Source organism: Schistocerca cancellata, chromosome 4 (genome assembly GCF_023864275.1).
Source record: "Schistocerca cancellata isolate TAMUIC-IGC-003103 chromosome 4, iqSchCanc2.1, whole genome shotgun sequence".
In the NCBI taxonomy this organism is placed as follows: domain Eukaryota; kingdom Metazoa; phylum Arthropoda; class Insecta; order Orthoptera; family Acrididae; genus Schistocerca; species Schistocerca cancellata.
The window spans coordinates 827,516,082-827,534,626 of record NC_064629.1 but is presented as its reverse complement, the minus strand read 5'-3'; the positions used below and the strand labels follow the sequence as shown (position 1 = coordinate 827,534,626).

At 39.1% G+C, this 18,545-nt stretch overlaps 1 protein-coding gene across 4 annotated transcripts in view; it reads left to right on the top strand.

The window, feature by feature from the left end:
* The window catches only part of LOC126184877 (cyclin-dependent kinase 17-like), a 205,255-nt gene extending 189,168 nt beyond the window's left edge, over window positions 1-16,087 (top strand). For all 4 annotated transcript variants that reach the window (XM_049927505.1, XM_049927502.1, XM_049927504.1 and 1 more), the window contains one exon: window positions 10,198-16,087. In XM_049927505.1, the coding sequence (XP_049783462.1) occupies window positions 10,198-10,307 (110 nt within the window). In that variant the 3' untranslated portion in view covers window positions 10,308-16,087. The remainder of the gene's footprint in view (window positions 1-10,197) is intronic.
* Window positions 16,088-18,545: the final 2,458 nt, after the last annotated feature.

The window sequence follows — 18,545 nt, the reverse complement described above, 5'->3', positions numbered from 1 at the left end:
GCCACATCTAGTTGCAGCATTACGCCAGGCAGGAGGAGGTCTGACAGAGTATTAGGAAGTATCTCATGACTTTTGTTGCCTCAGTGTATATAACCTTCAGGCAGCATAATATAAGTGTCTCCTATTAAATTGACGACGCTGGAGCTATACCCTTCTCCCCAAAGAAAAGTAAACTATTTGATGTCTTCTGTGTTGTACATATATTTGGCTGATACAGTAGCTAAAACTGCTAACACGCACTTGTTTAGTTGTGGCACTCTTGACATATTTTACTTTAACCCTCACCGTGAAGGAATATCATTGCAAGGATGCAACCACCAAACGCAGAAGAGATGATGACATGTAATTCCTTATCAGTAGATATTTCATCAATGCCTTGGATTAAATTTGTGCAGTTTTTCATAGAATGTGAGCTTATTATGACACAGTTCACTATGATTTATCTGATGGATGTGAACTGTACAGGATGGGATGAGGTTTGGCATGTATGTGTAGTTCCAGGATAGTTTTGTTTCTCGATGAGAACAATGAAGCTGTGGTAAAATGTGTGTGGCATTTTTTCTGTCATAAGAGATACGTTTGGTGCACTTAGGGAAGACAACATATTTCTGGAAGAGACTGCTGCAGCCAAAGCTCCAAATGGAGCCTAGAAGAGCAGGAGAAGAATGTGTTGAAGGACTGGAAGCCAACATCTGTGAAAGTGAAGTGTGTTTGTCTACATCTGAGATCCCACGTCAGGCCATTATGCTTTTATTGGTCGAAGGTTGCTTGCCCAAGAGTTTCTGTCAGCAACCTGTACTTTGAGAACCATGCTTAGTCCAGTTCCATGCACAGGGATGATGAACATATTCTCAGTGTGTTTTCTCAACAAGCATGGAAATTAATTCAGAATAAAGAATTTTGTAAATTGTTCCTACTCCCTCCAGCTGGGTAGAAAGTTAAACTTGGGGGGGACTATTTCATGCTTCAGGAGAGAAGTGGCTGTGTGACAGAATTGGAATTCAGCCTCTCTCTTCTGTCATTGTCATCATCGTAATTGTCCTCATCATTAACAACAACAACAACAACAACAACAACAACAACAATAATAATAATAATAATAATAATAATAATAATAATAATAATACTTCTACACCTATACAAATTAGTTACAATTATGACACCTGATGTGAAAGCCATTCGAGTAAAATCAGGTAGAAATGCATGCCCCAGAATGTGAGCCACATGAGAGTATCAGTAAAATATAAAGCTTTCCTCAACCCAGAGATTTGTTGGATTCAGTGTATACAGACATGATCCTGAGACTGTCTTTGCTCAGATTATGGCCGGAGTACTGAACACACCAGTTGGAGAAAACTACATGTACATAATTTAAAAACGAGCATGCGATATAAGTCAGAATAGCTGTTTTAAGTTATTGAAGTGTCGATTCCAGGAAGGTCCAGTGACCATAATATAATCATAATAAATCACAGCTGTGTAAGGTGGCCTAAGTCAGAGCTGTGCTATACATCTTCACAGATGCTTGTGGTTCCACTGAGTTTTGCCGACTGGCACGTCAGATGTCATAGAGTAACATAAAGACTTTGGAAAAGGGGTATAGTAGAAGTTTACTCATGATCATCTGAAAGAATCCTTGTCAGAGGTAAATTTTAACTATCATACTATTGTGTGTCAAAGATAAAACTTATCTGTCAATTCTGTAGAGCTTCTGTCATATATCACTAAGTTTCAGGGATTCTTTTTTCTGTTAAAATTCTCTCTGTGTTCATATACCTTAATGGTTTCTCGATATAACCTACATAAACCACGGCTGTATAAGGAAGCCATCAAAGTATATAAATCTGGGGATAATTTCAACAGAAGAGGAGAAGCCATAAAACTTAGTGACACATGGACAGTAGCTCAACATAATTGATAGATAAGTTTAATTTTTGACTGGTGACTGTTCAGTAGTTAAGTTTTACCTTTGCAGATCATGTGTAAACTTCTACCACAGCCCTTTTTCATAGCGTTTATGACACACTCTGACATCTGACCTGTCAGTAGGCAATACATTGCAGAACATAAGCACCTCTTAAGGTGCAGGTCTGGACAGAACACTAGAGCAAATAAGTTTCATGGACCACAGCCGTACAACCCATAAGATTTATGAGCAGCACAGGTCTAACCCAGAAAATATAAGGATGAGCATTATATTTTAATTATACTTGTACTTCAGAGATTTATGTACAACCTAATTAGATTGAAATTAATCAAAGCATTCCTCCCATGAAGTTTCCACAAAACTAAATGGAATACTGTTAGATAGGGTGTTAATTGAATCTTCTGTTTCAAAACCAAAGCAGGTAAAGGCATCGAGACCAAAAATGTTAGTTGCTACTGATGAAGGCACTACAAAATGTGTTATTACTGTACAGACATGTTTATAGGTAATGATGACTGTTACTTTTACATTTAAAATAATAGTTGAGTGCAAAACAACATTTAGTTGCCTCCAAAGACAAAAAGCTGATATGTCTGTACGTTTCAGCACCAATTAAGACTACAGAAGCTCGTATCTGCTTGTAAATCCACTTCCATATTATTGATTACCACTGAGATCATTGGATTTAATGATGTTTTGATATTGGCAGGTAGCACTGGTGTGATGGTCTGCAGTGCTTTATTGCATCATGATGCAGACCATACAAGGCTTTGACATACAGTGCCCACATAACCACATTTGTTGCATGCAAAACGCAGTGTTATGCTGTGACTGTTGTATTAGCTGTAATTGAAAGAAACCCTTGGTGCAGGATTTCCTTGTTTCCACAACACATTGCAAATATCATTATTACTAGAATTTCTATTTACGTGGCATGGTATTTTTGCTTGAATTAGAATTGAGGGGGACCATTCCATTCAGTTGACTGTAGAGAACAACATTTCCTGAATGCATTTTTCCATGCCTCAGTCATTGCTGGATGCATGTAGTGCAGTTAATGTTGCAGTATTGCATATGCTTTCCACACTGATGCAATTTCAAATGACTGAGTTATGTGAAGATCCTCACTTACACTACAGAATTTCTAGGAGTGCAAGCCATTAGTTTTGAGTTTCTAGTCACAACCTCTTTGTTGCAGCCTGACACAAGATACACAGATCACTGCTGCAAAAACATCTTATTTGTTGGCTGTAAGTACAGTAGAGAGTGAACATTATTGTACTGTCACCTCAAATCTCTGCCGATTGACAGAGGCAGAATCATATCACCATTCAGTCACATAGAACTCCAAATCGAAGACCTGGTCCAGAAAGTGAAGTAACAGTTGTATTTATAAATTTGTGTTCAGAGGGTTCAGTTACAAGATGCATTTTGCCAGTTCATCTGCCAGGCTGTTGGGTATTTATTTTCTGTTGTGGGCTAACCGTCACCTCCATGTGATTTGTTTACCTTGATGTCAGGAGAAATAAAAGTTAATTGTTGGGTGTTGTTGCCAGCCACCAGGTTCCACCGTGACAGTTCTAGAGTCTTTCAAAGGGAGTCTGCACACTGTATCGCGGAGGTGCCCGGATCCTGCTGTATTGGTTGGAGGCAGCTTCAACCTGCCTAGTATAGACTGGGATGTCTATGGATTCATTGCAGGTGGTGCAGACGGGCCATCGTGTGGATTACTTTTGAACACATTGTCCGAAAACTGTCTTGAGCAGCTAAATTGACAGCCAACGCATAATGGAAGTGTTTTGGATCTGGTGGTCGCGAACGGGCCGGGCCTCATCGGTGGTGTCAGTGTTGGGACGGGGATTGGTGATCATGATGTCGTTACGACTATGGTTACGGGGGTTGAAAGGTCGGTCAAGAAGGCTAGGAGAGTGTTCTTGCTGGGGGGAGCGGATGGGCAGTTGTTGGCATCCCACTTGGTAAATGAATCGACTTCATTTACTTCCGGTGCGATGTACATGGAGGAGTTATGGGCAGATTTTGAACACATTGTAAATCACGCATTGGATAAGTATGTGCCGAAAAAGTGGTTTACGGAGGGAAAGGACCCACCATGGTTTGGCGGCACAATTCGGAGAATGCTCGGGAGGCAAAGGCAGTTGCACTCGCGGTACAAGAAGGATGTGGGGAGTGGGGACGGGCAGGAGTTGCTGGACATTGGTGCTGCTGTGGGGGGAGCGATGCATGAGGCATTCAACCACTGCCACCGTCGTACCTTAGCAGGATATCTTGCTGGGGACCCGGGGAAGTTCTGGTCTTACGTGGGATCGGTAAGCGGGTCGGGGGCTTCCATCCGGTCACTCACTGTTGAGTCTGGCCTGGCAACGGAGGACGGCAGAATGAAGGCTGAAGTTTTGAGTTTGGCATTTGAGAGGTCTTTCACGCTGGAGGATCGTACAGACATACCGCCGTTTGAGTCTCGTACAGATTCCCGTATGGAAGACATAGTGATGGACATCCCTGGGGTTGTGAAGCAGCTGAATGGGTCGAAAATAAGTAAATCGCCGGGTCCTGATGGGATTCCAGTTCGGTTTTATGGAGGGTACTCTGCTGCATTGGCTCCTTACTTGGCTTGCATTTGTCGCGAGTCTCTTGCCCAACGTAAAGTCCCGAGCGACTGGAAAAAAGCGCAGGTGATGCCTGTATATGGGAAGGGTGGAGGGATGGATCCTCAAAATTACAGACCAGTATCCTTAACGTCGGTTTGTTGCGGGATTGTCGAACGTGTTCTTGGTTCAAATATAATGAATTTCCTTGAGACAGAGAAGTTGCTGTACATGCATCAGCACGGCTTTAGAAAGCATCGCTCCTATGAAACGCAACTCGCCCTTTTTCACATGATATGTTGTGAACCATGGATGAAGGGTATCGGACGGATGCCATATTTCTTGACTTCCGGAAAGCGTTTGACTCGGTGCCCCAATGCAGACTCCTAACTAAGGTACGAACATATGGGATTGGTTCCCAAGTATGTGAGCGGCTCGAAGACTTCTTAAGTAATAGAACCCAGTATGTTGTCTTCGATGGTGAGTGTTCATCGGAGGTGAGGGTATCATCTGGAGTGCCCCAGGGAAGTGTGGTAGGTCCACTGTTGTTTTCTATCTACATAAATGATCTTTTGGATAGGGTGGATATCAATGTGCGGCTGTTTGCTGATGATGCTATGGTGTACGGGAAGGTGTCATCATTGAGTGACTGTAGGAGGATACAAGATGACTTGGACAGGATTTGTGATTGGTGTAAAGAATGGCAGCTTACCCTAAATATAGATAAATGTAATGAATAGGAATAGGAATGAATAATAAAAAGAATCCTGTAATGTTTGAATACTCCATTAGTAGTGAAGCGCATGACACAGTCACATCAATTAAATATTTGAGCGTAACATTGCAGAGGGATATGAAGTGGGACAAGCATGTAATGGCAGTTGTGGGGAAGGCGGATAGTCATCTTCGGTTCATTGGTAGAATTTTGGGAAAATGTGGTTCGTCTGTAAAAGAGACTGCTTATAAAACACTAATTCTTGAGTACTGCTCCAGCGTTTGGGATCCCTATCGGGTCAGATTGAGGGAGAACCTAGAAGCAATTCAGAGGTGGGCTGCTAGATTTGTTACTGTTAGGTTTGATCATCGTGCGAGTGTTATGGAAATGCTTCAGGAACTCAGGTGGGAGTCTCTAGAGGAAAGGAGGCATTCTTTTCGTGAATTGCTACTGAGGAGATTTAGAGAACCAGAATTTGAGGCTGACTGCTGTACAATTTTACTGCCGCCAACTTACATTTCGTGGAAAGACCACAAAGATAAGATAAGAGAGATTAGGGCTCGTACAGAGGCGTATAGGCAGTCATTTTTCCCTTGTTCTGTTTGGGAGTGGAACAGAGAGAGAAGATGCAAGTTGTGGTATGAGGTACCCTCCGCCATGCACGGTATGGTGGTTTGCAGAGTATGTATGTAGATGTAGATGTCACAGCAGCTGAAGGCAGAACTCTCTATTGCACAGACAATATTACCATCACACTCTATATCAGTTTCCATACACTGGTATGATGGGATTGTAAGAGGTCAGCTTGAGATTAAAGTCCTTCAGCTGCTAACAATCACTAAAACAGCATAAATCACCCTCTGTCTGTTACAATTAGAGTGAAAGTCATGTCTTAAACAAATTTTGTGAAACCTTCTACAAGCTCTCTGTCTTGTAACAACTGTTAACTTCTGATCATTAATTATTAGTACATGACCATCCATTAGCCTCAGTTTCTTGTCTTATGTCTTCCTTTTTCTGGAGTGATCATTTGCTTTCAAACTGGATATACTGAGCTCATTCAAGAATTCGTTTTGTCTTTTTTAACAGATCTAAAAGTGGTTCCAGTAAACATCTGCATTCACATTGAATGCTCTCTGTTTTGATTTTCAGGTTTAGAAATCCGTACACTATGTGCTCCATATTTCCTTGGCACATTGTGAGGTTTCAGTGCCCTCACATGTCTAGTTATGGGCATTTCGATATAATTTAATATTTTCTGTTATTTGCACGTCTGGTGAGTGGCATACCATATCTGACAGATCTTTGTCTAATAGTAACGGAGTTTGGGTTGACAGTTTTGCACATGACTGGTATGAGAGTAACAGGGTCTCGCGGCAAAGGACAGTAAGAGTATTAGTGGAAGTTGTAGAATTCAACGTGGAATGAAATGACATGATTGTTGATGTATGGAGTAAAGTTCATCAGAATGTGCTAAGTTACTGTGATCTTTATGGTGAATAAATTCAGTGTGTATCATATGTAAAACTGACATTAAATCAAAAGAAAACAAATGCTACTCATGTCCGATCCTAAATGAGAAAAGTCACTTTTGTTGGTTGTGAAATGGAAGAAGTTAATATGGTGGTATTCAGCTTCTAATAGAGGCAGGAATCATTAAAATATGCTCGACACTGCTGTCAGAGTTTGCCAGTGGATTTGTCTCATGTGGTGGCATCCTTGTATGAGGTGACTCAACTTCTGCATCTGTGATCACTCCTGCTCCCCCAAATATATTGCAGTCATCTGGATAAATATTTGGTGGAGAATTATTGCCCATCCATGAAAAGAATTGAAGCAGATGTGTGTGAAGCGATGCTAGACATTCAAAAATATTTCACAACTGTTCATTCAGATTCAGATCGAGACTCTGATTAGTCTAGCTCATAACCAGTACATTTTTGTCGTGAAGTTGTAATCCTTCAAGACATGGTATGTCTCATAATTGGTGCTCATTCTCTGCTTGTTCATTGGTGGTTAAAAGAAAGTAAATGGCCAGAGGATCGATGTAACATACTGTCTTCACTTTGTGATAGACCATAACTGCTCCAAAAAGGAAATTTCATTGTAGCACACTGTAAACTGATAGAGGCCATTCATCAAACCTGAAGGTCTCTTCCATCTCCCCCATGGCACCATCTTATGACATATTGTTGTTAATTAGTCTGGAAACTTCGTTATACACTCCTGGAAATTGAAATAAGAACACCATGAATTCATTGTCCCAGGAAGGGGAAACTTTATTGACACATTCCTGGGGTCAGATACATCACATGATCACATTGACAGAACCACAGGCACATAGACACAGGCAACAGAGCATGCACAATGTCGGCACTAGTACAGTGTATATCCACCTTTCGCAGCAATGCAGGCTGCTATTCTCCCATGGAGACGATCATAGAGATGCTGGATGTAGTCCTGTGGAACGGCTTGCCATGCCATTTCCGCCTGGCGCCTCAGTTGGACCAGCGTTCGTGCTGGACGTGCAGACCGCGTGAGATGACGCTTCATCCAGTCCCAAACATGCTCAAGGAGGGACAGATCCGGAGATCTTGCTGGCCAGGGTAGTTGACTTACACCTTCTAGAGCACGTTGGGTGGCACGGGATACATGCGGACGTGCATTGTCCTGTTGGAACAGCAAGTTCCCTTGCCGGTCTAGGAATGGTAGAACGATGGGTTCGATCACGGTTTGGATGTACCGTGCACTATTCAGTGTCCCCTCGACGATCGCCAGTGGTGTACGGCCAGTGTAGGAGATCGCTCCCCACACCATGATGCCGGGTGTTGGCCCTGTGTGCCTCGGTCGTATGCAGTCCTGATTGTGGCACTCACCTGCACGGCGCCAAACACGCATACGACCATCATTGGCACCAAGGCAGAAGTGACTCTCATCGCTGAAGACGACACGTCTCCATTCGTCCCTCCATTCACGCCTGTCGTGACACCACTGGAGGCGGGCTGCACGATGTTAGGGCGTGAGCGGAAGACGACCTAACGGTGTGCGGGACCGTAGCCCAGCTTCACGGAGACGGTTGCGAATGGTCCTCGCCGATACCCCAGGAGCAACAGTGTCCCTAATTTGCTGGGAAGTGGCGGTGCGGTCCCCTACGGCACTGCGTAGGATCCTACGGTCTTGGCGTGCATCCGTGCGTCGCTGCGGTCCGGTCCCAGGTCGACGGGCACGTGCACCTTCCGCCGACCACTGGCGACAACATCGATGTACTGTGGAGACCTCACGCCCCTCATGTTGAGCAATTCGGCGGTACGTCCACCCGGCCTCCCGCATGCCCACTATACGCCCTCGCTCAAAGTCTGTCAACTGCACATACGGTTCACGTCCACGCTGTCGCGGCATGCTACCAGTGTTAAAGACTGCGATGGAGCTCCGTATGCCACGGCAAACTGGCTGACACTGACGGCGGCGGTGCACAAATGCTGCGCAGCTAGCGCCATTCGACGGCCAACACCGCGGTTCCTGGTGTGTCCGCTGTGCCGTGCGTGTGATCATTGCTTGTACAGCCCTCTCGCAGTGTCCGGAGCAAGTATGGTGGGTCTGACACACCGGTGTCAATGTGTTCTTTTTTCCATTTCCAGGAGTGTATACTCATGTGGTGGTGTATTTTGAACCATTCGTCCAATGCATCACATGTCAGTGACTGCTTGACCCAGAAAACGAAGTCAAAGCAGAACTGTTACAGTTGAGAATAAACACTAATACCATATGGGGTGTTTGAATGAGAATGGCAATGGAAAATTGTCAAATGGCATTTTCAGAACTTCATTATCTGGTAAGTTCAAAGCCTGAGGTCAGTGTTGGTTTGTGTGTATTCCATTATGTGTTGATTTGACCATGAAAAACAGGAACATGATACAGGGTGTTTGGGAATGCCTGTTACAAATTTTTAGGACTTGTAGAGGGGAGTGAGTGCATAATATTTTGAATAGGGACCCGTGTCCAGTAGTATACTGTTTCTGTGCTATAGTCATTTCAAACATGTTTGCTATATAGGTATACAATAGGTTAGTCATGGTTGGAAGTAGTTATGTTGGATCAGCTAGTCTTATTTGATGTCTGTCCTACTTCTCTGACCTGGTTCAAGCCTTATTCATGTGTCTGTGAGTGTTAAAGCAACTCAGTTGAGTACATGTTTGCAGAATTCACCAACACGATCCTTCTGAATGGCGAAGCTCACAGTAATGGAAGGGCTGCTGTTTTTTTATCTAGATCATTGTTCACAATGTCTGTGTCCATCGCATACACTTTTTGCCACATTTACACGATGGCTTCGAGAAAAGGTACCTTCACCATCAGCAGGCGTGACTGTGGTACTCCAAGGAGATGCCACACACCTGAGTTGGAAGCATCACGCTGAAGAGATCCCATCATCAAGTACATGTGGAATTTCTTTGGCTGTTAGTGAGTGGAAGTGTACTACAAGTGGTGTGGAATTGTAAAACAGGTTATGTACTGGGTCAAGCATTACCAACGTGTTTTCAGATGGTTGTAGCATGGAAACGGTACTTTCCTGGGCATGGATTAGAAGTCAGAATATTATCTACTCACCCCCCTCTACAAGTTCTAGAAGTTGGTAATGGGAATTTCTGAACACTCTGTAAATGTGTTCATGAGGGCTGTAGCCTCTTCCACTTTGTTCCATCGCTGACATTCATTCAACTGAACTTGTTAAAAGTCCCTTAACTCCACTGAGGAGCTTATTTCCAACTACCATATTATTTTTTTAAAATAGATGACTTACTTATATTCTTCTTGCATTGGGCAGTTTTTCTATGTGTACTATGTTCTGTGAATATACTTTTTGTCCTAGAGTGTAAGAAAGTATTGTGTTTATTGAAAGTGTTCCAATTTTGGTTTGGAAAAATTAACTTTTTATGCTTTTTTGTTTCTAGTTGCTTCTATCTTTACGATTCCTGGAATACAAATTACTAGAGATCCTGGATCTCATTTCCCAAAGTCAACAACAAGTGGGAGAAATCGCCGGCAGAGTATGTTGTTATGAGACCCTGCTCAATGTAGAAGAATACATTGTAAATAGTTTTATTATTGACTGTGCATTCAGACAGGACGACTACTGAAAATAGTAAATACGTTATTTTTTGATGATCATATTACCTGTGCCTGTTAGAAGTGTGTGGAAATGTTTACTTTTTACCGTATTTCAATATTCTCAGAAAAAGGTGCAAGATTGATGCAGTCTTCTCTCTGAAGTTGATAATTCATTGGAAGAACAGAATTACTCGAGTGTGAGAAATTATTATTGTTTTATTGAAAGTGTATATATCTATATATGGATCAGACACACAATGTGAATGAAGGTCATTTCAAAGCAGAATGTTATTTTGGCAAACTATTTAAGTAGCTGCCATTTTTCCAAATAATGATTGAAAGTTTTTCTTGGTAGTAAATGAGTAGTACTTTTAGTACATGGTTGATTATTTGTTGTGCTTATAAACAAAGCTGACTACATGTCCGCAATTGTTTCTGAAGAACCTGACTACCCATGCTGGTCATGGAATGGTGAGCAAGGCCCATGTATACACATCACACTGTGTGCAGACTACAACTGCTTAATTGTGAAAATTGTCTGTTAGTGGTGAAAATGCCAAAAAAATCAACACACTTTTGTCATGCAAGAGAATTTTTATACTATTTCAGTCGTTACAAAATGTGTCTAGCTGCTGCTGAAAACTCTATGAAGTATGACAGATCTGTGCCACCTCATTAAATATGTTATCTCGCCATACTGGTCATAAAATGTAGAGGCCCACATCATCACATCAGTTTTATGGAAAGAATTCCTTGATGTTCAGATAATTCAAGTTTGTGTGTGATTCCCATTTCATGCCATCCTTAAGGTGTAGGACAAAAGACACTGGCTTTAAATTTTTGCATGAGCAAATTTTATTTTTATGTTCCTCATTATTAATATTCATTCATTTTAATCTTCTTTACACCCTCTTTAGATAAGTGATAAGTTTCAGAAGTTCTGCATATTCCTGATGTTTCGCCAGTACCAATAACTATGTATGCTTTACTACTTCATACTTACCAGATGTGGCAGGAAAGGGAACAGCTTACCTAAAACTGTGTGACATTAGAAATTATGACATGTTCACTATAAGTGCAAATTGTATGGGTATTGAATGTGGTGCATCTCCAGTTTATTTAAAGCATTGGTGTAAATCTACAACGCAGATGCCAAAAAAGATTATTTCAAGTGCAATAAAGATTATTGTCATCTCACTGTATATATCTATTAATGATGATGATGGCAGCAGTTTTGACTCTTTCGTACTATTTCCCTAACTAATGAATTTTTGTTTACAGACTCTTCTGAACCTGATAGATGACATTCTGTGTGACCAGTGAATGGGTAGGGATTTGTAATTTATCAGATCCTTACATTACGAATGGAGTGGTGTTTATTTCGTTTTTAAAAAAGAAAAAAGCTTCTGTGTTGATTTCTTAAAATTTCTTGGTCTTCAAAATGCTTTAAATGAAAAGCTTTTGCCTCAGGAAATGAGAAGTTACATCTTATGATACATGACAAACTGATTTTTTAATCCTCTTCTAACACCTTTCATTATTATTGTTCTTCAAGTATCCATCAACCAGTTAAAATGTGCCTTGTTGGTTATGGATCTCCCTTTTTCCTCAAGACAGAAATGTCAATATTAAAATTTTAGTCACATTTCTGGAAACAGATAGCTTGATATAAACTTGTGCTCATGTGTACTTCATAGATCAACCCCGTGTGTGTGTGTGTGTGTGTGTGTGTGTGTGTGTGTGTGTGTGTGTTGTTGATCAAAAAGGGGGATTTACCATTTCTCCCAATAAGAAGCCTTTTCTTTTATTCTGGTTGAAACAAACTGGCTACAATCATTCTAATTTGTGATGACTGCCAGATTTTATACACTGCAAATCTCTTACTTTCCATTTTAGATACTACTGTCTGCTGTGTGCCCAGTTTGTCTTATGTACACCACAATTACAAAGAATTGTTGACATTGCAATGTTGTTTAGAAGATTTCATCTATATTTGAATTGGCCATTAATTCTAGCCATTGCATTGAAAAAAAATCTAGAAATAATTTTCCAAAATCACTTCCAGTTTTCCATTGGTGTTAATATGATCTTGCAAAAATGTGTTTGCAGTCATATGAGGAAAATTGTTTTTATGAATGCTGAACACTTCACAATGTGTGGATATATCAACAGTGCTATTATAGTTGATTTATTTCACTATAGTTTTTTGTCATCATTTAAAAAATTCTGTATGCAGAAGATTTCTTTTCAGCTGCTTGCAGCTCCTCTTTCTGCAACGTTTGCTGGAAAAAGAAAGTTATCATTTCAGAAATGTTAACATTGTGAAATTGTTTTATAGATGAATTTATCCACAAAACACTTCCACTGGTAACAACAGCGATTATCATATCTCTTTATGTTGAAAGAAGAGGTTCTTGTGATTTTGACATTTATTTTGTCAATGACATAGTATCATAAAATAATTTCATATTCTGACACACAAAATCTTTTGTTAGGTTTTTATTTATTTATTTATGTTTAGATACCTACAATATACTGACAGTTTCCTCAAGCAAGAGAAGTTTTCCTCAAGCAAGAGAAGTAAGATGTTATCTAAACTAATTTTGAGTAAAATACATCTTTACTTTAAAGTTTTTTAATTGGGATTAATATTAGTAATGACTGTGGTATTAGATATTGTGATCTGTAGCCAGAAATTTGAACTGCTATTCTCATTGCAGATCACTCCCAAAATAAATGAAATAATTGTGCCCATAGTTTGTCATTTTTATATATACATATCTTTCAGGTCCCTAAGTTTGTTAGCGTTGTGTGCCTATGACCCATACTTTGTGCACACCAAAGTGTACCTTTTTCTGTTTGAGTTTCAGAACAACATTTTAGTTATTTATGCTGGCTTCTGGACATTATCCTTATATTTCTAGACAGTAGATTGTATGGTTGTTGAATTTTTGTCACTAATTGTAGTTTATGGTGAGCCTAGCTTTGTTGCTGTTTTTGTGCAAAAGCTGTTACAGTCAAAGATTCACATTCCATATATTGACACATGTAGATCCTACAAAATGTGTTCATTATGTTCCAGAAGGTGATACCAGCTTATATTTAAATTGTATAGATTAGTGAATTTGGAAAATATTTGTTACTTTTGGCAGAAGATTAAGACAACTTCTTGTTCTGTAAAATTGCAGAGTGTATTTGACACTGGTACCTGCTTAGCATGTTGCATTTGTAACTGTTTGTAGGCTCCGTCATCAATAATCTCTTTGTTACTAAAAAAAATATCCTAAACAGATTTTCTTTTCTCTAATGAAGCTGTTGATATTAAGTTGAAGAGTAAAGTAAAGCAAAGCAAAGCAATACGCTCTTACCATTGTTCTGCCTAGTCATCAACCATTTCTTTACTTTTCACTACAAAAGTGTAATTTTTATGCCATAAATGCCTTGTATTGCTCCTAATATAGGCAACACTTTTCACTATTCTAATACAAGATTTTAATTAAAGAAAAATAAGTAACTTTTGTTCCTAAATGTGATGGAAATGGAAATGTCGTGTGGCTAGGGCCTCCCGTCGGGTAGACCGTTCGCCTGGTGCAGGTCTTTCGATTTGACGCCACTTCGGCGACCTGTGCGTCGATGGAGATGAAATGATGATGATTAGGACAACACAACACCCAGTCCCTGAGCGGAGAAAATTTCTGACCCAGCCGGGAATCGAACCCGGGCCCTTAGGAATGACAGTCTGTCACGCTGACCACTCAGCTACCGGGGCGGACCTAAATGTGATGAAAATTTCCCTTTCATGTGTAATTTCAAAGTGATTGTATTTTGTGTTTTCCACATTCTAAGTAAATTATCAAGCTATCTTTATTTATAAAATAATTACTTGCTTATTTCTTAAATAAACTGTTTCCAATGTAACATTCAATATACATTTTATCTCTCTTTTCTTTAAAATCTCTCTTAAAAATCATTGTTCTTTATGACTGAAGGGTAAGAGTGTTATTTCTTTCTGGTTCATAAGTAATTGGTTTACTTGGAAGTTTTGCAGTTTATTATGAAATTGCCAAATATCGCAGTTGTAAATGTATGCTACATTATTGACTTTATAATCATATCAATATATGTGTAATTATTTGTTTTGAGACTTTAAGTCCTTAAAGAATGCCTTCTCTATGTTTTCCAATATCTTATTTTTCATACTTAAACCTTATTATCTTTAAAAGATTTTTGCAGACTCATCTAATATTAAATATTGTTGGAGTATAGTGTTAAACAGCAGATCCTGTTGTAATGTGAATTAATGCCTCCATTGTACAAGTTTTTCTTGAACAGTTTTATCTGAAAGAGGGTATACTTCATGTTCTGAGCTATGCATTATAGATGTTTAAGCGGCCACAAAAATTACATTCTCAATTAATATCATCATTAGAATTGTATAGATCAGTGAGGTACTATAATGTATCCATAAATAATCAATCACTGTTATTGTTGTGAATGATTTGGAGCTTTGAATAATCCCACATTCATTTCCTTTGTGTTCAAACTGATTTTATATTGTAATTAATCAGTGGAAACCTCACCATAATGTCAGAAGTTGTACAAGGACCTTGTCTGTGTGCTAACAACTAATGTAAAATAACATACTTATGAAAAATCTGAATGTACAAATGTGTGTTAAGAGATTAAACTACTTCCTGCCAGAGATACTAACATCCTTTGATAAGGAATTTTGAAATGTGGAGAAATCACATTGATAGTGTTCACTATTCTTTTAGTATGAATATGAGCAGAACTTCCCATCTGGTCACTCACTACAAATGACAAAATTTTCTATTTATTGTTGGCATTAAAGCTCCAATTCATTCCATTTGGACAATGGTATTATTCAGCACTTACTTTAAACTAATTACAAAAGTGGTTTTAGTAGATGAAAATCGATAAGGCGTGAAAGCATATGTGAGCTACAAATTAACACTCTGTGTCTCTTATACTGCTCTAGATGAAGAATCAAGAGTTATTCATTGATCAGACCTTATCTTTGCTCTTCCTTGTCCAGACATACTGTAAGATGTTAGGTTCTTCAAATATGTGCTTTAGGTGCACTTTTTGTGATAATTGTGATTAATAATTTTGAATCCATTTCAGCTGTGAAAAGAAAAATATCATCTTGTATTTTGAAAATCAGTATTTAATGTGTTATTTTTTGAGGACAGTCTTTTGTGAGCTTTTATGTACAGCTCTCACATAGGAAAGAAGTGAACTCATTGTTGAAGTTGAGAAAATTATTTCTCACTATTTCCATTTGCATTTATTATAACTGTCTCAGTTTTCCTAAGTAGTTGATTTATTTCACAGCAATATTGTTTTAGAAAGTATTGCTAGACTGTTTGCTATTTTATGTTACTGCCAGTTTTGTGTATTAAGTTGTCCACTGATATTGTTGAAAGTGGTTACTGATTTTCAGTTAGTATGTAGAAATGTACACTCCAGTGGATCCTGGTCATCGTCAGTGCACAGTGCACAGTCGTGCTTTGAGGGAGGAACTGTAATAAGTGTACGAGTGTTCACAATGGAATTGTGTAGTGAACTCAGTTTGGCTGTGACATTAATCCAAAGAAATATGTGCTGTGGGCATTATGGAACATGGAATTAAAATAAATGTGTCAGATAAGTCCGAGTTCATGTAAAGTTTTACCGTGTGCATAAGGAGTCCCATTAAAATGAGCAAAGTTATGTTTTGTTGTTCGTCACTTTAACCTTTCTAAGTATGTAAGTATTACTAATGCAAGAATGGAATTTATGGCCATGTTTGAAACTTATCATCATTAGGAGATCCATTTACATTAATGAACATTGAAATACTATAAATTGCAGGACTGAAACAATATTAAAAAATGGGATTTGGCAACCACTCAATTTCAGTTGAATTGTTGTTGTCACAAAGATGCAGTTAAAGATTATATGAGCCCAAATATTTTCCTGTGTACACTGGTCTAGTTTGTTTTACACACACACACACACACACACACACACACACACACACACACCTGTGACACGAGGATTAGCCAGACAAGTGTAAAAAGTCAAAAAGTTTCTCAGCGACCTTGATTTATCAAGATATTGTGAAAGTAGTTTCATTTGAGTCCAAACAGAGGCTAAACACTTACTGAGAATAAAAATAAAACAGTTATGTCCTGAAACATTTTTTAGGCCGATCTCTATTAATTTCTTCATGACTGGGTAACTTTGTAATTTATTAAGGGTCTTGATAGTGTAGCTCTTAAAATGTTATATCACTAATGTGGTTTTTGAAAAAATGTTACTTTCCAACGCTGCTTAATCTGTCATTTACCACTCTTACAACATTCCTAAAACATCCTGTAAATGGTACTGTTGTTACATTTTAGTTTCTTTCAAGCCAAATATGTGGCTTGGTAGAATTATTTCAGACAGGTTACTTGCCTGGCTGAGATCCTCAAAAGCATTTGGTGGAGTGCCATACTGTTGACTGGTAACAAAGGTTTGAGCATAATGAATAGGTTTTCAGACATGTGAGTGGCTTGAAGCTATCTTAAGTAACAAAACCTGTACGTAGTCCTTGTTGGCAAGTGTTCAGTCGAGATAAAGGTGTCATCAGGGATGCTATAGGTAAGTATGATAGGACCACTCTTGCTCTTTATATATGTTAATGATCTGATAGATAAAGTGGGTAGCGAGCTGTGACCGTTTGCTGATGACGCTGTAGTGCATGGGAAAGAGTCAGTGTTGAGTGACCAGGAAGCTACAGAATGACTTGGATGGAATTTCTATTTGGTGTGATGAGTGGCAGCTTGATATAAAGGTGTAAAAATGTAAGGTAATGAGAATCAGTAGGAAAAACAATCCTGTAGTGTTTGAATACAGTAATAGTAGTGTGCTGCTTGACGTAGTCATCTTGATTAAAACACCTGCAGAAATGGAATGAAAACTTAAGGTCAGTTGTAGGGAAGGCAAATGGTTGACTTCAATTTATTGGTAGAATTATGTGAAAGTGAAGCTCATCTATAAAGGAGACTGCATACAGAACATTTGTGTGACTCTTTCTTTAGTACTGCTCACCAGATCAAGTTAAAGGAAGACAACAAAGCAGTTAAGAGGCTTGCTACTATATATTTCATCAGTAGGTTCGGTCAGCACAAGAGTATTACGGAAATGCTCCAGTGTAATGTAGGCAGAAAACTACTGAGAAAGTTTAGAACAAGTGGTGTTTGCAGCAGGTTACAGAATGACCCCACTGCTATGCATATCACATAAAGGCTGTGAAGACAAAAAAAGAGAGATCAAGCTCGTATGGAAGTGTATACAGAGTCATTCTTCCCCATTTCATTTGCAAGTAGAACAGTAAAGGGAATTGCTTGGAATGGTACAAGGTACCCATTGCCATGCACCTTATTGTGGCTTGTAAAGTATGTACAAGGTTATACAACATAGTAATGTCTCTGAGTTTTTTTAATGTGAAAACTCTTAAAGCTTTTTAAATAAAACAAACATTGTTAACATTCTACTTCTTTATTAATCATCTCTACATTTTTATTTAGATTAGAATGTTAATTTATGTAAATTACACTGTCATTAAAGTGTATTGTTATAAATTTCCTGTATCTGATAAAATCACTCTCTCACTATAGTTAAAAATTCCTGTTTATGGGCTTTATTCACATCACTTAACATTTCATGTCAATAGCTTATGTAAAAGTATGACTCTACATGTAATGTGGGTAGTCTCAAAATAGCTCCAGAAAGGAACAGGAACCAGTATCAAAAACTAGAAACTGGAAATTAGAACAGAAGGAAAAAAAGTACACTACTGGCCATTAAAATTGCTACACCAAGAAGAAATGCAGATGATAAACAGGTATTCATTGGACAAACATATTATACTAGAACTGACAGATGATTACATTTTCATGCAAGTTGGGTGCATAAATCATGAGAAATCAGTACCCAGAACAACCACCTCTGGCCGTAATAACGGCCTTGATATGCCCGGGCATTGAATCAAACAGAGCTTGGATGGCGTGTATAGGTACAGCTGCCCATGCAGCCTCAACATGATACCACAGTTCATCAAGAGTAGTGACTGGCGTATTGTGACGAGCCAGTTGCTCGGCCACCATTGACCAGACATTTTCAATTGGTGAGAGATCTGGAA